Consider the following 25,758-nt stretch of genomic DNA (forward strand, 5'->3'; position numbering starts at 1 on the left):
AAATCTGCCAGAAAATTGTATGGTGTGTACCAAGCATTAAACCTACTGTCTCCAGGCATCGGTGGATAAAGGCAACTATTCACACCTCTGCCAGAAAGTAAAGTAGAGGGACTGATTCTCTTCACACAGCTGCTTTTACAAGGGTCAGTGACCCCAGAGCGACTCTAAAATTCATAATTTTCATGTTTTTTCTAAGCATTTGGAATATGTTATCAGGGATTAGTAAAGCCAATCTGACACACCTTCTGGGAAGTTCCCAGGCAGGACAGACCTTTCAGACACTGAAAAGCAAGGTTCTCAGTAGTGATGGTCAAGTGTAGATGCAAATAACTTCGATTTGATGCAAATTTATGCAGCCTGAAAATGAACCAATCGGATTTTACCTCAGCCGGATTTGATTGGTTCATTTTCAAGCTGCATACTTTTGCATAAAAATGTGCATACATTTACATCAACTTGAAGTTATTTGCAGCTACTTGACCATCACTAGTTCTCAGTAACCCTTTAGGCCCCGTTCACATTACAAACGCGGACGGCCATGCGTGCGGAATGCAACGCATGCGAACGCAGGCCATCTGCGTTCGTATGCGTTGCGTGGCTGATCCCATCACTGAAAAGTGAATGGGACAGCCGCTTGTTTTTGCAAAAAATGCGTGCAGCATGCATTCCCGGACCGCAATGTTCTGGAAGGCATGCAGTGTGAACATCAGACAGTGCACTCTATGCACTGTCTGATGTCGTGCGTTTCGGCCTCTTTCATGCTGAAATCGATTCACAATTTGTTTGCAGTAAAGGCAGCCATACAATCCCTCTCTGATCAGATTCGATCAGAGAGGGATCTATCTGTTGGTCGATCTGATGGCAAATCGACCAGTGTATGGCCACCTTTACTCCTTCAGAGCCTGTTCCCAGGAGGAGCTTTCACTGCCTAAAAATGTAAGAAACTCTTACCCCTCCAGAGCCTGTTCCCAGGAGGAGCCTTTACACATGAAAGAAACTCTTACACCTCCAGAGTGTGTTCTCAGGAGAAACTCCTACCCCTCCAGAGCCTGCTCTTAGGAAAATGTCTCCTGCCTGCACCTGGGAGAAACATTTACTAATCCAGAACCAATACTTGGGAGAATCTTTACCACTCTAGGCCTGTTCCTGGGAGAAACTCACACCTCCTCTGAGCCTGCTCCTGGGAGTAACTATTACCTCTCCAGAGCTTGTTCCCAGGAGGAGCGCTTATATGTCTAAAGCGGTTTCTGAGGGGGAACTAGGAAACTCGAACTAAAGACCCTCTACCAAGGAGGAGCTCTACAAATTATAGTCCATATAATTACTGTTCTCATAGTTGCTCATCTTAAAGTTCTCTGATGAGACTCATTATGTGTCCCTAGAAGAGTAATAGCGAAAAAAGACTCCTCTCAGTGTCTGGGGCCACACTCTCTTACATCGCAGACAACTTAAAAGAACAAGACAGACCTTTTCCTTCAGAAAACGCTGTGGGGTGGAAACCGGAACATCACACAGAGCAGCCAGAACCTCACTGTAGAGGTTAAGCCAGTCATCATCTCTGGACGCACCTACAAAGGAGAGAGAGAGAGTTAGAAGTGCTCTGTCCACTGACGCAACACCGCACAGCACAGACTGTCACCTGTACAGAGGAGAGAAAGACAAGCTTACTTGTGGTGCAGAGGTGTGACCTGCCACATTACCTACATGGTCTCTTCCAGGGAAGAGTGTGCAGAGGTGTGACCTGCCACATTACCTACATTACCTCTTCCAGGGCAGAGTATGCAGAGGTGTGACCTGCCACATTACCTACATGGCCTCTTCCAGGGAAGAGTGTGCAGAGGTGTGACCTGCCACATTACCTACATGGTCTCTTCCAGGGAAGAGTGTGCAGAGGTGTGACCTGCCACATTACCTACATGGTCTCTTCCAGGGAAGAGTGTGCAGAGGTGTGACCTGCCACATTACCTACATGGTCTCTTCCAGGGAAGAGTGTGCAGAGGTGTGACCTGCCACATTACCTACATGGTCTCTTCCAGGGAGGAGTGCAAAGAGGTGTGACTTGCCATATTATCTAACTGGCCTCTTCCAGGGAAAAGTGCACAAAGGTGTGACCTGCCACATTGCCTACATGGCCTCTTCCAGGGAAGTGTGTAGAGGTGTGACCTGCCACATTATCTACATAGCCTCTTCCAGGGAAGAGTGTGCAGAGAAATTACCCACCTAACTTTGCTGCATGGACTCTTACAATGCCGAGTGAGCAGAGGTAGGACCTGCTACACTTGTTGAATGGCACAAATCCAATTTTCCAGGACGTCTCAGGACAGCAACCCTGAGACTTGTCTCCCTCCATACACAATTGGACAGGACGCTAGTTAAAACAATTAACATAATTGGATTAGGCAGGCATCGCATATATAAGGCAGCATTCCCTTACCCTCCTCAGTAATAAAATAGACTCCACACAGAATGATGCTTCAAATAATTGTAATAATTACAAGACATCCGGGTGGGTTGTTTGGGTGCTATCCTTCCGACTCCTGCATAAGACATTACCACAAGTAAGTTTGTCTTTCCAGGACGTCTCAGGACAGCAACCCTGAGAAAATAAACAAGATACAATTAGGAAGAGATTGCAGCCTGCAACACTCTTCTACAGGGCCGGATTTGTGGGAAGGCACCCAAAGCCCAGGACTAGGGCGGAAAAATTACTTAAAGTTCGTGGGGCGGGTGACAGGTTAACTGCACCTGTCACCCTTCATAAATATGATGCGCCCGTAAGCCGCTCGCTCTGCCTTATCAAGTCCGCAGCCGCCCGCCCCGCTTTGCTCTGTGACTGTCATGTGAGCAGCAGGTCAGGTGGGGGCGGCTGCGATTCCCGGCTACAAGGAGTATGTGTGTGGCATGAAGTAAAGCTGGAGGCTGGAGCAGAGCGAGTAAGAGAGCCTGCAAGCTGACTCTCGCTCGAGTCCCAGCCAGTCCAGCTGCCTTCTAGTGGTGTGGTGGGCAAGAGGCGGATCTCCTAGCCCCGTGATTACACCATGTGACAACAGCTCCTGGCTCACAGGAGTGTGTAGTGGATGGGAGTCTCGCGGTGCCGCTGGGGCTGATGGTTACATCCCCCAGTGCCCCAGTGTGCAGGGTCAGAGCCTCTATTGAAAAAAAGTTTCTCTGCTGCCAGCGCTGTGCACATCCCTCCAGCTTTCAGGTGTTTCCTTCTGCAGCCAGCTGTAAGTGAACAGAACTTCTTCTTCTGCATGTTAAAATAACACTATTTATCCTAGTGATGTTTACTGTCTCTTCTCCCCTTCCCCCCACCCTGAGGGAATCTTACTATTCCCCATACTCTGATTTGCTGTAGTCCCCTCTGTTGGGGCACTGTGGCCCTCTAATGCTCTACCCACTCCATGCCCTGTGATATCACCCTTCTACTCAGCTGTACACACAGCAGCCACAGCCGAGAGTGGCCAAACTGCGCATGCTCACTACATTCCGGGATGCAGCTGCTGTGCATACCCATTAAGCTGCAAGAACCCCGTGCATGGCATGTGTGAGTGCTGGGAGGGTAGTGGCTTTTTGTCTTTAAACAGGGGGGAAAAGCTCTATTTTACTTGGGGTTTCTTCCAACCCCTTGTAGCCTTACAGGTCCTTCTGGTCCATTTCTTTGTCCCGCTGTCTCCTTCCACAAGCTCGCCCGCTAGACCAGTCATGGGCTACTGCGCATGCGACCCAGGCTGTGCGTCTATTCAGTCTGGATCATTCTGTGCATGAGCAGAATGCTGCCAGCCATGGGAGCACAAACAAGGAGATGCATGCGCTGTAGCCCACGACTGGCAATCTTTCAGAGGGGGATAGTGACACAACAAAGGGATCTGTAAGGCTACGGTGGGGGCTGAAAGAAGCCCCAGGTAAGTAAAATAGATATTTTCCCATCTCAGGTATGCTTCAAAATCACACTAACTAAAGCTCATTGTTTTCCTTTGTTGGGAGTAGGGATGAGTGTTCTGATTGGTACTGGTGTTCTGAATGCTTCTGACCAGATCTCAAATAACAGAAAACAAACAGATCTCATAGTTGTGCATGGCAGCAGGAGGGGTTTAACTCACCCTTGCCGCTGCCTTTGTGCGTTGCCCTTCATGTTGTGTTGCAGCTCTCCAGTTATATCCACCTGACTGAAGGAGAAAGTAGCTGGAGAATGCACAGAAGCAGTGACAGGGTTATTAAATATCTCCCCCCGACACACACACATGCGCAACAGTTTAAATCTGAGTTCCATTCGGAGGCATTCGGAACACCGGCACCTGTAATGCTGCTGGGAGGGGGTTGGGGCGCGGTTTTTGATAGTGGGCCTTGGGCGGTGAAAAGTACAAATCCGGCCCTGCTCTTCTACCAAAACATAAGTCAGAGTTAGATGATTTAGATGATAAATCAAGTCTATAATCTTTAACTAGGGTATTGTGGCTTGACCAGGTTGCCGCTTTACAGATTTGCTCAATAGTAGCTCCTGCTGCCCAGGAAGTAGAAACTGCTCTGGTTGAATGAACCTTCACTGGTCCTGATAACTGCTTGCCCTGGTGCAAGTAAGATAAAGAAATGGCCTGTCTGATCCATCTTGCTATGGTCGCTTTAGAGGCCTGCTTTCCACGGCATTTTCCAGCATTGAGAACCAATAAAGCATTGGACTTCCGCCAAGATTTGGATCGCTGAAGATATTCTAGTAGACACTTTCTCACATCTAGACAGTGCAATTTTTCTTCCTTTTGATTAGATAGATTATTGCAAAAAAAAAAAAAATTGGTAAAAAGATCTCCTGAGACCTATGGAAAACTTGGATACAATTTTTGGTAGGAAAGAGATATCCAAACGAAGAGTAATTCGATCTTCCAAAATAACACAGTGTGGTTCATTGATTGATAGTGCTTGCAATTCTCCGATCATCATGAAAACCTTTGAAAGACTGGTCCTCCCCTATCTAAAGGGGTACACCGCCACCAAAACAGATCCCCTGCAATTTGCATACAGGCCAAACCGGTCCGTGGAGGACGCCATCAACATCAGTCTAGCACACGTCATGAAACATCTGGATAAACCCAACTCCTACGCCAGGATCCTGCTTCTGGATTTCAGCTCCGCTTTTAACACCATCTGTCCGACCATCCTGTATGACAACCTAGCACGACTTGGCGTTGACCCTAATCTGTGCGCCTGGATCAAGGATTTCCTTACGAACAGGTCACAGTTAGTCAAGATCGGCGGCTGCTCTTCCAGTGCCAGAATCACCAACACCGGTGCCCCGCAAGGATGTGTGCTGTCCCCGATTCTCTTTTCACTGTACACAAACAGCTGTACCTCATCCGCTGACTCTGTCAAGGTCATCAAGTTTGCGGATGACACCACTATAATAGGCCTCATAGATAAAAACGGTGAGCTCGATTATCGCAAGGAGATTGAGCGAATCCTCGGGTGGTGTAAGGAAAACAAACTCGTATTAAATACAGCAAAAACTGTGGAACTAATTGTAGACTTCAGAAGAAACGCTCCGGCTCCCAATCCGGTCTCCATTGATGGTACCGAGGTCTCAAGAGTACACAGCGCTCGGTTCCTTGGTACCTCCATCACGGACAATCTGAAGTGGGATGTAAACACCTCCGTAATTCAAAGGAAAGCCCAGCAGAGACTGTTCTTTCTCAGGCAGCTGAAGAAGTTCGGGATGTCGCAGGAGCTAATGATCAGCTTCTACTCTGCCACCATCGAGTCTGTCCTTTGCTCCTCCATCATTGTCTGGTACTCCAGGGCTAATGCAAGGGACAAGCACAAACTCCAAAGGGTAATCAGTGCTGCTGAGAGGATCATCGGGTCACCCCTGCCACCCCTGGACATCCTTCAATCATCAAGAATGAGGTCCAGGGCAAACAAGATCACTCAAGACCCCTCCCACCCGGGCAGTTGCTTCTTCGTCCCCCTTCCTCTAGGTCGCCGTTATAGGTCCATCCTCACTAAAACCACGAGGCATAAAAACACCTTCTTTCCCCAAGCGGTTGCCCTACTTAATTCATGCACTCTCCCAACCGACATCCCCTAATCTTCCTCTGCCACCCCCGTGCGGAATACGAGCACGGAAGGAACTATCTCCAGCTGGCCACGCTGCACCACATGCCACCGTACAAATGTATGTTGTATGTTGTACATAAGATAGTCCTGCCCATCTGATCTATGAACTGCTGCTACCTGTTAAATTGACGTCAGGGTGTCTCTGTAGCTAAGATCTGTACCATGTGCTGTTTGCCAACTGCTGCTATTGACCGTCAAACTGTTGTAGTGTGTATGTAGATATCATCTGTTTATCTTCTTTTCACCAAGTTGTTGCTGTTAAGCCAATTGCCGTTGTGTCCACAAAAAATTCCAGGTGCGGCTCCTGTCGTACTTGGCGAATAAAGTTGATTCTGATTCTGATTCTGAATTCTCCCACCCTTCTGGCCGAAGTTATTGCCAGAAGAAAAACAGTTTTTAAGGTAAGATATTTTTCTGAAATTTCAGAGATAGGTTCGAAAGGAGGTTTACATAAAGCCTGCAAGACTGTGTTCAACTCCCATGTTGGTACCTTAATGTGTACTGTAGGTCTTAGTCTCTTTAGGGCTCTGAAGAAACGAACAATATATCCTTCTTCAGCCAACCTTCTTTCCATAAATACGCTAATTGCGGAAACCTGAACTTTCAGAGTACTTTGCGCTGAGACCTTTTTTGGACCCCCCCTGCAAAAATTCAAGCACTGAGGTAGAGAGCTCGGGATCACTGGAGTTTAGCCAACACCAGTTGTTGTAGATGTTCCAGGCCTTGGTATAAATTTGCCTTGTTACCTTCTTCCTGCTTTGGATAAGTGTTTCAGATAACCTGATTGAGAAGCCTTTCTTCTTTAATAACTCCCATTCAGGTTCCAAGCAGAAAGGTGAAGAATACCTGGATTGTGTTGTACAATTGGACCCTGACTCAGCAAGTCTGGACGATCTGTTACGATCAGATGATCTGGAGATAAACTCTGCAGTAAAGCAAACCAGGGTCTCTTGGGCCAAAATGAAACAATCAAGATTGCTCGGGCCTGGTCTCGGTGAATCTTGTTCAGTACTTTTGGAATCAGTCCCAAAGGAGGAAAGAGGTAGAGTCGATGATTGCTCCAACTGATCGAGAAGGCATCTAGTGCCTAGGGATTATCCTGGGCACACAGGGAGCAGAACAGTGGACATTTGGCATTGCACTTCCTTGCAAACAAGTCCAATTCTGGGACTCCCCAGAGACGTGTTATTTGACTGAAGACCTGGTGGTTTAGGGACCATTCGTCCTGATAGACATTCGTTCTGCTTAGATAATCTGCAATGTAATTCAGAGTCCCTTTTAGGTGAATTGCTTTCAAGGACTTTAGACTTCTTTCTGCCCAGAACAGGATCTTTGAGGTTAGAACCCATAGCGATCTGCTTCTTGTACCTCCCTGACGATTCAGATAGGCCACCACTGTGCTGCTGTCCGTCCTGATTGCAACGTGATGTTGGTGGATAAGCAGGCTGAATGATTGAAGAGCTTCCCAAACAGCCCTCAATTCTCTGTAGTTTGAGGGCTTGTCTCGATTCTGTTTTGACCGCTGACCTTGTGCTGGTAACTTTCCCAGGTAAGCTCCCCATCCCCAAGAACTTGCATCTGTTGTGATTACTGTCATTTGAGGAAAGTCCCAGAGATTTCCTGTACATAGATGATCGTGATCTAACCACCAGTCCAGAGATTGTTTGACACTCCAGGGAATTATCACTCTCTTGTCCAAGGAGGTTTGTCGCTTGTCCCATTTTGATAGAATCCACTTTTGCAAAGTCCTGGATTGGAGCTGACCCCACTGTACTGCAGGAAAGGATGCTGTCAGGGTACCCAATAGAGCCATAGCTTTTCTCAGGGATATGGTGGTTGAGCGCTAAAAAGAAGAAACAGAATTTAAAAGCAACAAACATTTTCGTGATGGAAGAAACAGTTTTTTACTGGAACTCCATGTACTGCTTGGGGAGTAGGGATGACTTTCCCCAGTTAATTAACCACCCCAAACTCTGCAGAAAATAAAGCGTCAACTCCACCTGGAGATTTACTGTGCTAAAAGAGGATCCCCAGATAAGTAAATCATCCAGGAAATGACTTGAATAGATCTAAGTCTAATGCTGGATACACACCATGCGTTTCCGCGTTCGATGCGTCCGTCGATACGCATTGATTCGATTATTTCCGACATGTACGATTCAAGCTTCGATGGATCGTTAGGTCGATTTGCCATACTTTACATGGCAATCGACCTAAAAATCATCGAAATTCGTTCAGAAATGTTTGGAAATAATCGAATCGACGCGTATCGACGGACGCATTCGACGCGGAAATGCATGGTGTGTATCCAGCATTAGAATTGACAAAACTTCTGCCATAACTTTGGTAAAGAGTCAAGGAGCAGAGGATATACCAAAAGGGAAAGCATTGAACTGAAAATGTCTTACCTCTCCTTGCAACACTACAGCGAACCTCAGGTACCATTGAGAGCTATGTATTGGCAGATGTAGATAAGCATCTTTTAGATCCAGTGATGCTAGAAAACAAATTTCCCTGAAGAAGATTCAAAACTGAACGGATGTTGTCCATCCGAAATTTTCTGTACCGGACAGCTTTGTTTAGTCGTTTTAGATTGAGGATGAATCTGTAGTTTACCTGAGATTTTTTCACCAGAAACACTAGGGAGTAGAATCCCTGTCTTTCCTGACACCTTGGAACCTGGCAAATAACCTTTTTGCTGATGAGGGATGCAACTTTGTCCTGTAAGGCTTGAGATTGGTTGTGATCTCTTGGGGGGGAGTGAAGTCTTTAAGAATTGGCTTGGAGGGGGAGATGCAAATGCCAACTTGTAACCCTGGAGAATGATGTCTAGAAGCCATTTGTTCTGAAACTCTTCTTGCCATTGTTCCAAGAAGTGAGACACTCTGCCCCCCACAGGAATCCTGGCGTCATTGCTTAGACTGTTGATTGGAGGGGGTATACGGAAGACCGGGTTTAGAACGCTGTGTTCTATTAGAGGGCCATTTTATTTTGGGGAATATTTTATTTTCCGTTTCACCTGGGTCACGAAAGGAACGGTTTGTAAGAAAGTTATTTTTCCTGTCTGAGGACCTTTCTATTATCTCGTCTAATTTTGAGCCGAAAAGAAGATTGCCTTAGCAGGGCACCCCGCACAATTTTGATTTCGATGAGGTGTCCCCTTGCCATGTCTTAACCCAGATACCACGTCTGGCCGTATTACTAACGCAGAGGCTCTGGCGGTAAGACGAACTGAAATGTCCGCAGCATCGGTCAAATAGTTAGTAGCATGTAGAATCTTTGGAAAAGAGTTAATAATTTCTTCCCTAGGGACTCCAGATGCAATCTGTGTCTGTAAATCAGTTAACCAAATTTTTTAGGGATCTGGAAACTGCAGTAGAAGCTATAGAGGGTTTGAAATTTAACGTGATAGCTTCCCAACCCCGTTTTAATATATTGTCTATCTTTTTATCTATGGGGTCTTTCAGGTTGCCGAAGTCTTTAAATTGAAGTTCAGACCTTCTGGAAATCCTGGACAAAGCTGGATCCAGTTTAGGAGCATGTCCCCTCCGGACTATAAGGATATATCTTTGCTAAAGATTTTGGCCAGAACGCCCTTCTTTCTGGATTATCCCATTCCTTTTAATAATATCTTTTAGACTGCAATGCACTGGAATAAATGATGTTTGAGGATCAAAAAGACTTTCATACATTTGGTCAAGGGGTGTCAAAGTCTTTTGCTCCTTAGTGATGCCCATAGCACTATGTATAGCTTCAATCAATTATTTCATAAAATCATTAGAGAAAGCAAATTTCATCAGTTTAACACTTTTATCCTCAGATGCTTCTACTTCAAATTGAGGCAATTCTTCCAAAGAAGAAATATCTACTTCACCCTCAGACATCTTAGACTTTTCTGAATCAACCCTCCTTCTCTTGGGTGGTCTATCAGGTGACTGGGAAGTACCAGCAATAGGTGCACCAGAGGATAGGGTTAAAGCAGGGGTGGCCGAGGGGACGGCAGGCGAAATGGCAGATTTTTTAATTTCTTCAATAGCAGATGACATCTCTGACTTCATCCACCCCATTAAATTTTTTAACAAAGTAGGCGATTCATCTTTAACAACTTTTTCAGTGCAGGATTGACAAAGGTGTTTTGCTGACGATTGCATACGATTATTACACATTGCACAGTTTCTACCAGAGAGGGAGTGGAGCTTGTCTCCTCAGAGCCCTGGGAACAAGAGCCTTACGGACATTTCCATGTCAGCAATCAAATGACTGAGCAGGAAAAAAAACACATAAAATAAGTCACTGCAAGGACCTCCGTCCAACTAATTATTATATTCAAAATTAATTACCTTCCAGGCGCCACTGCCAGATCCGACTAGCTCTCTATGCGGCGAACAAAAATGGTGGAACGCATGCCGAGCTCCTGTGGACTTCCTGCTTCCGACTCCGGTCACGTAATATGCCAGTCACATGACCCGCACGCTTCCCTCTGGCGGAAGTCGCTCCAGGGAGTAGCAAACTAGGTGGGGAGAGGCAGATGTGGACTACCAGCACCCGCGCTGGTTCAGACTGACCGGCGCAGCTCAGGGACACATGGCAGCCACGGCTCCTGAAGCTTCCTCATGGATAGCCAGCCCCTCCAACGAACCAGCTTCCTGCCAGACAGGAAAATAACTGAGGAGGGTAATGCTGGGAATACATGGTCAGATAGTTTCTTATCAATCGAGCCGCTGATGGCTCGATTGATCATTTCCGACAGGTCCGATCAGCGAGGCGCTCGATTCCCCGCTCCATCCCTGCGGGCGGACAATGGGCAGAAAACGAGCAGAAAATAAGGAGCGCCCGCGGGGGACGAGCGGGGATCGATCCAGGCGGCGGCGGGGACGAGCGGAGATGTGCCGGGATCGAGCCAGCGGCTTGATCCAGCGCAACTATCTAACCCTGTATTCCCAGCATTAGGGAATGCTGCCTTATATATGCGATGCCTGCCTAATCCAATTATGTTAATTGTTTTAACTAGCGTCCTGTCCAATTGTGTATGGAGGGAGACAAGTCTCAGGGTTGCTGTCCTGAGACGTCCTGGAAAATTGGATTTGTGCCATTCAACAAGTGTAGCAGGTCCTACCTCTGCTCACTCGGCATTGTAAGAGTCCATGCAGCAAAGTTAGGTGGGTAATTTCTCTGCACACTCTTCCCTGGAAGAGGCTATGTAGATAATGTGGCAGGTCACACCTCTACACACTTCCCTGGAAGAGGCCATGTAGGCAATGTGGCAGGTCACACCTTTGTGCACTTTTCCCTGGAAGAGGCCAGTTAGATAATATGGCAAGTCACACCTCTTTGCACTCCTCCCTGGAAGAGACCATGTAGGTAATGTGGCAGGTCACACCTCTGCACACTCTTCCCTGGAAGAGACCATGTAGGTAATGTGGCAGGTCACACCTCTGCACACTCTTCCCTGGAAGAGACCATGTAGGTAATGTGGCAGGTCACACCTCTACACACTCTTCCCTGGAAGAGGCCATGTAGGTAATGTGGCAGGTCACACCTCTGCATACTCTGCCCTGGAAGAGGTAATGTAGGTAATGTGGCAGGTCACACCTCTGCACACTCTTCCCTGGAAGAGACCATGTAGGTAATGTGGCAGGTCACACCTCTGCACACTCTTCCCTGGAAGAGACCATGTAGGTAATGTGGCAGGTCACACCTCTGCACACTCTCCCCTGGAAGAGACCATGTAGGTAATGTGGCAGGTCACACCTCTGCATACTCTGCCCTGGAAGAGACCATGTAGGTAATGTGGCAGGTCACACCTCTGCACACTCTTCCCTGGAAGAGACCATGTAGGTAATGTGGCAGGTCACACCTCTGCACACTCTCCCCTGGAAGAGACCATGTAGGTAATGTGGCAGGTCACACCTCTGCACACTCTTCCCTGGAAGAGACCATGTAGGTAATGTGGCAGGTCACACCTCTGCACACTCTCCCCTGGAAGAGACCATGTAGGTAATGTGGCAGGTCACACCTCTGCACACTCTGCTCTGGAAGAGGCCATGTAGGTAATGTGGCAGGTCACACCTCTGCACACTCTGCTCTGGAAGAGGCCATGTAGGTAATGTGGCAGGTCACACCTTTGTACACTTTTTCCTGCAAGAGGTCATACTGCACACAGAGGTTTGGAGCTCATACCTTTGCCAAGTCTCAGCATTCTCTCCAAAATGTTGTCCAGTACGTCTTTGTAGTCAGACAGAAGACTTTCACACAGCTTGGAACATTCTGAGGGAGCTGTGATACTGGTGCTGTCACACAGACACACCAAACACTAGAGTACAGAGAAGGGACAGTAAGAAAACATGCCACCATCAAAGCTCCCGACGGACCACGGTGACAGACATTACCTGCAAGCAATGCTCCAGCAGCACATCCTCATCACCAGAGGGAAAGGAAAGGAGGGTACGCAGAATCTCCAGGAAATCCGCAACACAGCTCTGCAGAGCACTGCACAACAACAGCACAAGTCACTACAATGGGAGGAGCATCAGCAACATACAGGGAGAAAAGGGATAATTCAGTACCCCAACACCTAATGAGCTCTGTCTATGAGCTGTCACACACTCTACTGGGAATAACAGTCCATCAGTGCCAATAAATGGCTCTGTGGTCTTCTGTACAATGGCAATATTAACCACTTATGTGGTTTGAGACAGATTATATACGTCCCGCAGGACTTCAGCTCCTGCTCAGGGAGGTAGATAATAGTCTATTGCGGCGGGTGGCCACCTCTAGCTGCCGCGCGGGTACTCGTCACTGCCCTTTAGAGGGGAGAACGCTGTTCCCATTCATTGATCTAAGTCCCCGTGTCAATGATTGGCGGCATCAGTGAGATGCATGCGGTCATTGCAATACTGAAAGCTACACAGCCACGCATAACTACCGGTTAGCATACTAATAGTACTTGCAGGAAGATTATGCGCAAGGACATCTTGTGGCCAAATAGTAAAATTATACCTGCATACATTTTTTTTAATTAAAAAGACGTATACAGTGGGATGCGAAAGTTTGGGCAACCTTGTTAATTACCATGATTTTCCTGTATAAATCACTGGTTGATACGATAAAAAATGTTCGTTAAATATATCATATAGGAGACACACACAGTGATATTTCAGAAGTGAAACGAAGTTTATTGGATTTACAGAAAGTGTGCAATAATTATCTAAATACAATTAGGCAGGTGCATAAATTTGGGCACTGTTGTCATTTTATTGATTCCAAAACATTTAGAACTAATTATTGGAACTCAAATTGGCTTGGTAAGCTCAGTGACCCCTGGCCTACATACACAGGTGAATCCAATTATGAAAAAGAGTATTTAAGGGGGTTATTTATAAGTCCCTCCCTGTTTTAATTCTCTCTGAGGAATAGAGCATGGGGGTCTTAAAACAACTCTCAAATGACCTGAAGACAAATATTGTTCACCATCATGGTTTAGGGGAAGGATACAGAAAGCTGTCTCAGATATTTCAGCTTTCTGTTTCCACAGTTAGGAACATATTGAGGAAATGGAAGACCACAGGCTCAGTTCAAGTTAAGGCTCGAAGTGGCGGACCAAGAAAAATCTCGGATATACAGAAGCGACGAATGTGAGAACAGTCAGAGTCAACCCACAGACCAGCACCAAAGACCTACAACATAATCTTGCTGCAGATGGAGTTACTGTGCATCATTCAACCATTCGGCGCACTTTACACAAAGAGATGCTGTATGCAAGAGTGATGCAGAGGAAGCCTTTTCTCCGCCCACAGCACAAACAGAGCCGCTTGAGGTATGCTAAAGCACATTTGGACAAGCCAGCTTCATTTTGAAATAAGGTACTGTGGACTGATGAAACTAAAATTGAGTTATGTGGGCGCAACAAGAGGTGTTATGCATGGAGGAAAAACAGCACAGCATTCCAAGAAAAACACCTGCTACCTACAGTAAAATATGGTGGTGGTTCCATCATGCTTTGGGGCTGTGTGGCCAGTGCAGGGACTGGGAATCTTGTCAAAGTTGAGGGACGCATGAATTCCACTCAGTATAAGTAGATTCTGGAGACCAATGTCCAGGAATCAGTGACAAAGCTGAAGCTGCTCTGGGGCTGGATCTTTCAACAAGACAAAGACCATAAACACTGCTAAAAATCCACTAAGGCATTCATGCAGAGGAACAAGTACAATGTTCTGGAATGGCCATCTCAGTCCCCAGATCAAAATATAATTAAAAATCTGTGGTGTGAGTTAGAGAGCTGTCTATGCTCGGAAGCCATCAAACCTGAATAACCTAGAGATGTTTTGTAAAGAGGAATGGTCCAAAATACCTTCAACCAGAATCCAGACTCTCATTGTCTCATTGGAAACCACAGGAAGCATTTAGAGGCTGTATTTTCTGCAAAAGGAGGATTTCATTTCTTTTTTGTGGTCCGCAAATTTATGCACCTGCCTTATTTTGTTTAAACAATTATTGCACGCTTTGTGTAAATCAAATAAACTTTGTTCTCAAATATCACTGTGTGTGTCTCATATATAATATATTTTACTGACATTTTTTATCGGAATAAGCAACGATTTATACAGGAAAATCATGACAATTAACAAGGTTGGCCAAACTTTCACATCCCACTGTACATACTACACATATGCCATTAAAATGAACCCCTTACCTCCCACACACTCCCATAGTTACCCAAGTATATGCATAAAAGAAAAAAGACAATAAAAAAAAATACAGTTACTTTAGGGACTGAACTTTTTTTTTAATATGTATGTCAAGAGGGGATATAAATGTTATGTTTGAAATTACGGGAATGTAATTAGTGATGGACGCAAGACTTAAAAAATGTACCTTCATGTCTAAATAATGTCTAAATAAAATATTGGCACCATAAATTGTACTAGGGAAATATTTTAAATGTTTTAATAACCAGGAAAAATGGGCAAATAAAATGTGTGGGTTTTAATTACGGTAGCATGTATTATTTTAAAAGTATAATGGTCGAAAACTGAGAACTAATGAATTTTTTCCATTTTTTTTTATTTTTTCTGTTAAAATGCATTTAGACTAAAACAATTTTTAGCAAAATGTACCACCCAAACAAAGCCTAATTGGTTGCGAAAAAAACAAGATATAGATAATTTTGTTGTGATAAGTATTGATAAATTTATTAGCGAATGAATGGAAAAGGTGCTGAAAGGTGAAAATTGCCCTAGTACAGAAGGGGAAAACCCCTCAGAAGTGAAGTGGTTAATCATACTAAGGTCTGATGAGCGGAGCTAAGGATCAGGAATTATAGCCATGTCTACAGAATGTTACACACGTTAATGGGAATAACTGTCTGTCCATGCCAGTGAAGGTGCTGCAGTGTCAATAGTAAAGATAATAATGCTTTCCTAGTGCTCAGTCAAGAGATGATGCTCTGAAACTACAGTGGCGTCTAGGGAACGTCACATATACCGCCTGCGTTTATACAAGGCAGGAAGCACAGGCACGATAACATATCCGACATGCTGTTGTTGGATATGTTGCGGGGGTCCATGTACGGCCATGGTGGGGGCCTGGAGGACAGTAAGCTATAAATAAAAGCTTTTCATTACCATAAAGTGGTTCCAAACCTTTTTAAAATATGCAATGTTTGGGGTATACAGGCAGAAGGAACTTACCTAGAAGCTTCTGGATGGCGCGTAAAGCAGTAATAAGATTTCAGAAGGCCAAAGAGGTCCAACAGAAAGGAAGTAGCCCAGGAACTCTGGAAGCATAACCACAGACAACTATGATATGTACAAAGTAATGCTGGGAATACACGGCTCGATTCTGAGCCATTTATATGGTTAGATAGATCGTTTCCGACATGTCCGATCACAGTTCAATCGTTTTGCCGCTCGACTCACCATTGACGTTAATTGAAAAAAGAAAAACAAGCGGAAGATAAGAGAATCGAGCGGGCAAAACGATTGGGCGCAGAATCAAGCGCCACAATCGACCCGTGTATTCCCAGCATAACAGTCCCAAGTGGCAAGAAGAGAGCAAGAGAGCACACAGCACTGAGTGGCAGGAAGAGAGCAAGAGAGCGCACTGCCCAGAGCAGCTGGAAGAGGGCACAAAGTCCAGAGTGTCAAGAAGCGGGGACAAAGTCCAGAGCAGCAGGTAGAGAGCAAGAGAGAACATAGCGCTGAGCGGCAGGATGAGAGCAAGAGAGCACACAGCCCAGACCGTCAGGAAGAGAGCACACAGTCCAGAGTGGCAGGAAGAGGGCACATAGCCCATCGTGACAGGAAGAGAGCACACAGCCCAAAGTGGAAGGAAGAGAGCACACAGTCCAGAGTGGCAGGAAGAGGGCACATAGCCCAGAGTGACAGGAAGAGAGCACACAGCCCAGAGTGGCAGGAAGAGAGCACATAGCCCAAAGCCGCAGGAAGAGGGCACATAGTCCAGAGTGGCAGGAAGAGGGCACATAGCCCAGACTGACAGGAAGAGAGCACACAGCCCAGAGTGGCAGGAAGAGAGCACACAGCCCAGAGTGGCAGGAAGAGAGCACATAGCCCAAAGCCGCAGGAAGAGGGCACATAGTCCAGAGTGGCAGGAAGAGAGCACACAGCTCAGAGTGACAGGAAGAGAGCACACAGCCCAGAGTGGAAAAAAATAAAGAGAGTCCACACAGTCCAGAGTGGCCAAAAGAGAGCAAGAGAGCATATAGTGCAGAGCGTCAGGAAAAGAGCACAAAGTACAGAGTGGCAGGAATAGAGCACAGAGACCAGAGTGGCAGGAAGTGAATAAGAGAAAACACAGCCCAGAGCAGCAGGAAAGAGCATAAAGCATATTGCCGCAGGAAGAGCCCAAAAGATCACACAGTCCCTGCTGCAGGAAGAAATCACACAGTCCCGAGCTGCAGGAAGAGATCACACAGTCCCGAGCTGCAGGAAGAGATCACACAGTCCCGAGCTGCAGGAAGAGAGCAGACAGTCCAGAGCTGCAGGAAAGGATACACAGCCCCGAGCTGCAGGAAGAGAGCACACAGACCCGAGCTGCAGGAAGAGAGCACACAGACCCGAGCTGCAGGAAGAGAGCACACAGACCCGAGCTGCAGGAAGAGAGCACACAGACCCGAGCTGCAAGAAGAGAGCACACAGACCCGAGCTGCAGGATGAGAGCACACAGACCCTAGCTGCAGGAAGAGAGCACATAGTCCCGAGCTGTAGAAAAAGAGCACACAGTCCCAAGCTGCAGGACGAGAGCACACAGCCCCGAGCTGCAGGAAGAGAGCACACAGTCCCAAGCTGCAGGAAGAGAGCACACAGTCCCGAGCTGCAGGAAGAGAGCACACAGTCCCGAGCTGCAGGAAGAGAGCACAAAGACCAGAGCTGCAGGAAGAGAGCACACAGTCCCGAGCTGCAGGAAGAGAGAACACAGTCCCGAGCTGCTGAAAGAGAGCACACAGCCCCGAGCTGCAGGAAGAGAACACACAGTCCAGAGCTGCAGGAAGAGAGCACACAGTCCCGAGCTGCAGGAAAAGAGCACACAGTCCCAAGCTGCAGGACGAGAGCACACAGTCCCAAGCTGCAGGAAGAGAGCACACAGTCCCGAGCTGCAGGAAGAGAGCACACAGTCCCGAGCTGCAGGAAGAGAGCACAAAGACCAGAGCTGCAGGAAGAGAGTGCACAGTCCCTAGCTGCAGGAAGAGAGCGCAAAGTCCCGAGCTGGAGAAAGAGAGCACACAGCCCCGAGCTGCAGGAAGAGAGCACACAGTCCCGAGCTGCAGGAAGAGAGAACACAGTCCCGAGCTGCAGGAAGAGAGCACACAGTCCCAAGCTGCAGGAAGAGAGCACACAGTCCCGAGCTGCAGGAAGAGAGCACACAGTCCCGAGCTGCAGGAAGAGAGCACAAAGACCAGAGCTGCAGGAAGAGAGCACACAGTCCCGAGCTGCAGGAAGAGAGAACACAGTCCCGAGCTGCTGAAAGAGAGCACACAGCCCCGAGCTGCAGGAAGAGAGCACACAGTCCCGAGCTGCAGGAAGAGAGCGCACAGTCCCAAGCTGCAGGAAGAAAGCACACAGTCCTGAGCTGCAGGAAGAGAGCACACAGTCCCGAGCTGCAGGAAGAGAGCACAAAGACCAGAGCTGCAGGAAGAGAGCGCACAGTCCCTAGCTGCAAGAAAAGAGCGCAAAGTCCCGAGCTGGAGAAAGAGAGCACACAGCCCCGAGCTGCAGGAAGAGAGCACACAGTCCTGAGCTGCAGGAAGAGAGTACACAGTCCCAATCTGCAGGAAGAGAGCGCACAGTCCCGAGCTGCAGAAAGAGAGCACACAGCCCCGAGCTGCAGGAAGAGAGCACACAGACCCAAGCTGTAGGAAGAGATCACACAGTCCTGAGCTGCAGGAAGAGAGCACACAGTCCCGAGCTACAGGAAGAGAACACACAGTCCCGAGCTACAGGAAGAGAACACACAGTCCCGAGCTGCAGGAAGAGAGTACACAGTCCTGAGCTGCAGGAAGAGAGCACACAGTCCCAAGCTGCAGGAAGAGAGCACACAGTCCCGAGCTGCAGGAAGAGAGCACAATGCCCAGAGCTGCAGGAAGAGAGCACACAGTCCCGAGCTGCAAGAAGAGAGCACAGTGCCCAGAGCTGCAGGAAGAGAGCACACTGCCCAGAGTGGAAGGGAAATCGCAAACAGCCCAGAGCAGCAGGAAGAGACCAAACAGCCCAGAGCGTCAGGAAGACAGCACACAGCCTAGAGCGGCAGGAAAACAGCAAGAGAGCACACCAAGAGCAACAGGAAGAGAGTAAGGGATCACACACCCCAAAGTAGTAGGAGGAAGGCAAAAGAACAACCAGCACAGTGGGCAGGAAAACTGCGCACAGCCCAGCAGGCAGGAATAGAACACACTTGGGCAGGAAGCGTGCACACAACCCAGAGGGGCAGGAAGACAGCACACAGCATAGAGGGGCAGGGGGAGAGAGCAGAGGGGCAGGTAGTGAAACCTGAGGGACAGGGGAGAGACTTGAGGGATAGTGGGGAGCACACAGCCACCCATCTTAAAGTATACAATTACTAAGCCACTCTTAATACTATAAAACCCATCATAGGGCTGCTGCACACTACAAGAGCTTTTTAAACGCTAGAGATTTTAAAAGCTCTTGCAAATGCAATGCTATGGGGGATTTTTAGAAAATTCCATCGTTCCAGTGTGAACAGACACATAGGATAACATTAGAAGGAGCTTTTAAAATCACAAAGCACTCAGAAAAGCTCTTCTGGTGTGCACCAGCCCATATGCACACACCATTACATAAACACAGCATCATTTCTCCAATAGTAAAATAAAACATAATTCGGCATACAATGCATAAATACTGCACCTAAAATATAAAGCTACTACACCGTACAACATTCAGTAGTAAACTGCTACACCACCCTGCATGCATGCAGGAGCAGACCACACATTGGAGAGTCACATAATATATTTGTGGAAGTTAATTCCACATATATCATATCACACCTGGCGAACTTGGTCCTTCAGTGATTGGCTGATAAGCTGCAGCAGGAAGTGAGGTATCTGTAACTCCTGACACAGGTCAGAGAGAAGAGCTGGATCACAGGCAGATGATAACAGGTTACATGTTACACGAATGGCAGGTCGCAGACGGGACACGGCTTCTAGAGACACCTGTGAGTACAAATCACACAAGTTCAGCTGCATGGCACCTGTGAAGGTTGATAGCTGCTTCTGGTAGCCAGGGATGGGGAGATACACTGACCGGAGGCTGGCAGTCCAAGAGACGGCGATGCACTCTCTTCCGGAAATTGGTGTCTTTAAGGAGAAGGAATGGAGTGCTGATCTGAGCGACAGATGGTTCGGTGGCCTCGAGTAATGCCGACCATTCATCATCACTGTCCTAGAAACAGAGATATTCCATGAGGACAGAATGCCATAACACCGGAGCTGGACAGAATGAAGAACTCCGCACGCAGAATACCTCATTGTCCAGATGCACCAACTCAATGCTCCGACTATCTCTCCTCTCCCGGCAAAATTCTCTTTCATAATCCCGAGAAATCACATTTTCCCTGAAACAAAAATAAAATAAAAATACAGAACTCATAAAAAAAAACCAGCAAAAACTGTAGAAGCCACCAAGTGCGCAGACCACATTCCACTCCCACCAGCATACTGACGGAGGAGACATCACCAGACTCTCACCATCCAGACCACATTCCTTGACCACCAGCATACTGACCAAGGAGACATCACAAGGTTTCCACCATCCAAGAGCATATTCCATTCCCACCAGCATACTGATGGAGGAGACATCACCAGACTCTCACCATCCAGACCACATTCCACTCCCACCATCATACTGCCTGAGGAAACATCACCAGACTCTCAACATCCAGACCACATTCCACTCCCAAAAGCATACTGACCGAGGAGACATTACCAGGTTCCCACCACCAAGAGCATATTCCATGCCCACCAGCATTCTGACCAAAGAGACATAACCAGACTCTCACCATCCAGACCACATTCCATGACCAACAGCATACTGATGGAGGAGACATCACCAGACTCCCACGACCCAGAGCATATTCAATGCCCAACAGCATACTGACCAAGTGGGCATCATCAGACTCTCACCATCCAGACCACACTTCACAAACACCAGCATACTTACCAAGGAGGCATCATCACTGGACTCATATCATCCAGATCACATTCCATGCCCACCAGCATACTGACCAAGGAGGCATCATCAGGCTCCTGTAGCCAGATCATATTCCATGCCCACCAGCATACTAACCAAGGGGGCATCGTCAGGCACTTGCGACCCAGACTATATTCCATGCCCACCAGCATACTGACCAAAGAGACATCATCAGGTTCTAGCTACCCAGACCACATTCCATGCCCACCCTCAAAAGCCTGAGCACCTTAGTGCTATATTCCAAGTGGAAGTCCAACTGACAGGTCTTGACCATAATTTTTGGTATGATGGAATATCTTACAAGCCCTATAAGCATCATAAACCTTTCTTGTTCATCATTAAACTGTACAAAAAGCATCACAGCAATTTCACAGCTTCATCACAGGTAACATTAACTCTCTCTCTCCCTCTCTCTCTCCCCTCCATGCAATATACTCACATGATGACATCTCCAGACTTTCACCTCCCAGAGTATATTCCCCACCACCACTATACTCAGAAGGTGGCATTACAGGACACTTACTTCCCAGACCATATACCACATACATTAGCATATCGCTGAAGTGGAATCACCAGATTCTATACACCCAGAACACATTCCATACACAGCAGCATAATCATCCAAGTGGCATCGACAGACTCTTCACCAGTCAGACCTCACTCCACACATATCAGTGTACTCACCGAGGTGGCAACGATGGAGTCTCTCCATCAATGTGGATTATCTCCAATTCTTGATCACCTGCTATCTGTGCTTCCTTCTACAACAAAACCAAATCTTAGATGGTTCATTTAAGGGGGAGACAAACAGGCATACATCAAATAAGAGCGCCAGGGAAAAAAGGGTGCTGGGTATAGCCAAAATGTTCAAATATTGTCTATAACAATATTTTTATCGTTTCTTTATCTCAATCTGAGATAGAATGTTAAATATGTTAAAAGAATTGCAACAAAAAGGGCGCTGGGTGAAGCCGAAACCGCAAAATATTGTCTATAACAATGAAAACTAAAATATATTTACAGTCGTAATAAGCATAGTAAAACAAGACCCCCCCCCCCCCCCCAAAACCCCCCTTCCTGACGCCTAACCCTAAAACCCCCCTTCCTGACCCTAAAACCCCCTTTCCTGACCCTAAAACCCCCTTTCTCTGCTGCAAATAACGTTAATACAAAAAGCGATACATTTCTAAGATAGTACATTTCAAAATGCTAATTTACAAATTATAATTCTCAAAACAAATTTCTATATGATAAAAAAAAAAAAAAAGTTAAACGATAATTTACAATATGATAATTGCCCAAATTAATTTCAAAACAATATTTTTCAAAACACAAATTTTTAAAACAAAAAAAATTTGGTTGGGCAGGTCCAGAGCCTGCTATTTATTATGCGCCCAAATTTCTTCTTTGGCGCCCAATAGCCGATATTTTGCATTCATGTCTATGGGGTACCCAAATCGTCCATTAGCCCCAAATTTCATGATTCTGTAATAAGAAAGGTGTAAAGAGAATTGGATAGAAAGCGGAACCGTTATCTAGAGTAAGAAGCAGCCAATCAACTGCTGTTGTTAAAGTGGACCTGAACTCTTGCACAGGACAGAAGGAAAACATTGAGAAATGCACCGTGTATGTACAGTGGCCTGCAAAAGTATTCGGCCCCCTTGAAGTTTTCCACATTTTGTCACATTACTGCCACAAACATGAATCAGTTTTATTGGAATTCCACTTCTCATGTGGTGTACACATGAGAAGTGGATCGAAAATCATACATCATTCCAAACATTTTATACAAACAAATAACTTCAAAGTGGGGTGTGCGTAATTATTCAGCCCCCCGAGTCAATACTTTGTAGAACCACCTTTTGCTGCAATTACAGCTGCCAGTCTTTTAGGGTATGTCTCTACCAGCTTTGCACATCTAGAGACTTAAATCCTTGCCCATTCTTCTTTGAAAAACAGCTCCAGCTCAGTCAGATTAGATGGACAGCGTTTGTGAACAGCAGTTTTCTGATCTTGCCACAGATTCTCGATTGGATTTAGATCTGGACTTTGACTGGGCCATTCTAACACATGGATATGCTTTGTTTTAAAGGACTTACGAGGCCAAATTAGGGAAAAAAAGTTAAATTACCTGCTTAAACTTTTACGGCACGGAGGACACCGTCCGCGCCCTCCATGCCGATTCGCCGGGTCCCCCCGCTCGTCAGCCCCCCGGGGATGGCTCCCGACCCCACGGCCGGGTCGTGCTCCCCTGCCTCTCCTAAAATGGCCGCTCGCTCTGGCCGCAGCTGCGCAGTCCGCATATCCGCGAGTGCGGCTGCGCAGCTCTAGGGCCAACCTCCCCGATCCACGATACGTAGTGTGGATCGGGGAGGTTGGCCCTAGAGCTGCGCAGCCGCACTCGCGGCTATGCGGACTGCGCTGCCGCGGCCAGAGCGAGCGGCCATTTTAGGAGAGGCAGGGGAGCCCGGCCGTGGGGTCGGGAGCCGGCCCGGGGGGCTGACGAGCGGGGAGACCGTCCGTAAAAGGTTAAGCAGGTGATTAACTTTTTTTCCCTAATTTGGCCTCGTAAGTCCTTTAAACCATTCCATTGTTGCCCTGGCTTTATGTTTAGGGTCATTGTCCTGCTGGAAGGTGAACCTCCGCCCCAGTCTCAAGTCTTTTGCGGACTCCAAGAGGTTTTCTTCCAAGATTGCCCTGTATTTGGCACCATCCATCTTCCTATCAACTTTGACCAGCTTCCCTGTCCCTGCTGAAGAGAAGCACCTCCAGAGCATGATGCTGCCACCACCATATTTGACAGTCGGGATGGTGTGTTCTGAGTGATGTGCAGTGTTCGTTTTCTGCCATACATAGCGTTTTGCATTTTGGCCAAAAAGTTCCATTTTGGTCTCATCCGACCAGAGCACCTTCTTCCATATGTTTGCTGTGTCCCCTTCATGACTTGTGAAAAACTGCAAACGGGACTTCTTATGCTTTTCTGTTAACAATGGCTTTCTTCTTGTCACTCTTCCATAAGAGCCAACTTTGTGCAGTGCACGACTAATAGTTGTCCTATGGACAGATTCCCCCTCCTGAGCTGTAGATCTCTGCAGCTCGTCCAGAGTCACCATGGGCCTCTTGACTGCATTTCTGATTAGCGCTCTCCTTGTTTGGCCTGTGAGTTTAGGTGGACGGCCTTGTCTTGGTAGGTTTACAGTTGTGCCATACTCCTTCCATTTCTGAATGATCATTCGAACAGTGCTCTGTAGGATGTTCAAGGCTTTGGAAATCTTTTTGTAGCCTAAGCCTGCTTTAAATTTCTCAATAACTTTATCCCTGACCTGTCTGGTGTGTTCTTTGGACTTCATGGTGTTGTTGCTCCCAATATTCTCTCAGACAACCTCTGAGGCCATCACAGAGCAGCTGTATTTGTACTGACATTAGATCACACACAGGTGCACTCTATTTAGTCGTTAGCACTCATCAGGCAATGTCTATGGGCAACTGACTGCACTCAGACCAAAGGGGGCTGAATAATTACGCACACCCCACTTTGCAGTTATTGATTTGTAAAAAATGTTTGGAATCATGAATGATTTTCATTCCACTTCTCCCATGTACACCACTTTGTATTGGTCTTTCGTGTGAAATTCCAATAAAATTGATTCATGTTTGTGGCAGTAATGTGACAAAATGTGGAAAACTTCCAAGGGGGCCGAATACTTTTGCAAACCACTGTATTTAGAGAGTTCAGCCTATCTAATTACTCCTTATCTGTGACTAATCACAAGCTGTAATTTGATCTCTCCTATGTCACATGACTGCTACGGCAGAGATGGCAGATAAGCTTATTTGAAAGCACGGGATGTTAACAATATTCTGCTTCCATGAAAGCAGGAAGTAGAAATATAGCAGATTTATTCCAGGATTTGTGTGCGTTTTTCTTTAAGGCTACTTTCCCAGCAGGACGTTGCGTTTGATGCGACGTTAAGGTCGCACAACATGCCCCTAACGTAACGTATTGTGCACTATAACTTGGACGTTATAGTGCATGCGTTACATATAAAAAAAAATTACTGAGAATGTGCAGCACAACTAACGCACCAGATTCATTGCTAAACGCACAGCATGCAGCACTTTCTAATAATGCCTCACGTTACACACAAACGCAATGTGTAAACTGTGAATGTCACAGAGACTTAGTATTGCTGTGCATTAGTCTGCGTTATAAAATGTTCTAACTTGCAACTTTAACGTCGCACCGTGAAAGAGGCCTCAAGGTTATTATGCTTTTGCTTATATTTTAGAGCAGATAGGAAGTTCTGAGGTCAGGTCTGCTTTAAATCTATGAGTCCTAAAAAATAAGATAAAGAAAGAGGAGGGGAGGGATCAGGGATGAGGTGGGAGGACAGTAAGAAAAAGAAAAGGAGAATTAGAGATGAACACAGTGAGACAGGAAGGGAGTGCGTGAGAGGGGGGGAGAGTGTCAGAGAGGGAGGGGGTGTGTCAATGAGGTAGTGCGTTAGAGAGGGAGTGCGTCAGAGGGAGGGAGTGTGCCATAGAGGAAGGGGGTGTGTAAGAGAGAGAGAGTGTGTAAAAGAGAAGGGAGTGTGTCAGAGAGAGGAGACAGAAAAGGGGAGAGAGAGGTGGAAGAGAAAGAGGGAGGAGAAGGAAGAGAGAGGATGAGGGAGGGTAGGAGAGTGAGGAAGGGAGTTTAACCATCAAGGTATGAAGTACATCAAAGGGTTTTAACAAAATATACACTATAGCAGAAATGGTTAAAATAAAGACAAGTGGATGAAGATAACATCAGAACAGTGGATGAAGACAATGGTGTTGATGCATGAAGCGTGTTAATATTACTCTTACTAACAAGACTGAGTACCACAAGTTCTGCTATTAGCCCAACCCGTGAAAGTCGACAAGCACAACCGTTGCTATA

The 25,758-nt window shown here is 46.7% G+C and overlaps 1 protein-coding gene across 2 annotated transcripts in view; it reads right to left on the bottom strand.

Annotated features, from left to right (window-relative positions):
* Positions 1–25,758, bottom strand: part of STK36 (serine/threonine kinase 36) — a 177,056-nt gene that overhangs the window by 38,165 nt on the left and 113,133 nt on the right. The window contains exons 9-16 of one of the 2 annotated variants that reach the window (XM_068244144.1): positions 21,519–21,592; positions 20,109–20,199; positions 19,890–20,027; positions 19,631–19,798; positions 15,798–15,883; positions 12,498–12,597; positions 12,289–12,421; positions 1,468–1,568 (exon numbers count right to left, since the gene is read on the bottom strand). In XM_068244144.1, coding sequence (XP_068100245.1) covers positions 1,468–1,568; positions 12,289–12,421; positions 12,498–12,597; positions 15,798–15,883; positions 19,631–19,798; positions 19,890–20,027; positions 20,109–20,199; positions 21,519–21,592 — 891 coding nt within the window. Of the gene's footprint in view, positions 1–1,467; positions 1,569–12,288; positions 12,422–12,497; positions 12,598–15,797; positions 15,884–19,630; positions 19,799–19,889; positions 20,028–20,108; positions 20,200–21,518; positions 21,596–25,758 lie in introns of both variants that reach the window. The other variant, XM_068244143.1, reaches the window with a different exon arrangement.

Source organism: Hyperolius riggenbachi, chromosome 7, assembly GCF_040937935.1.
Source record: "Hyperolius riggenbachi isolate aHypRig1 chromosome 7, aHypRig1.pri, whole genome shotgun sequence".
NCBI lineage: Eukaryota > Metazoa > Chordata > Amphibia > Anura > Hyperoliidae > Hyperolius > Hyperolius riggenbachi.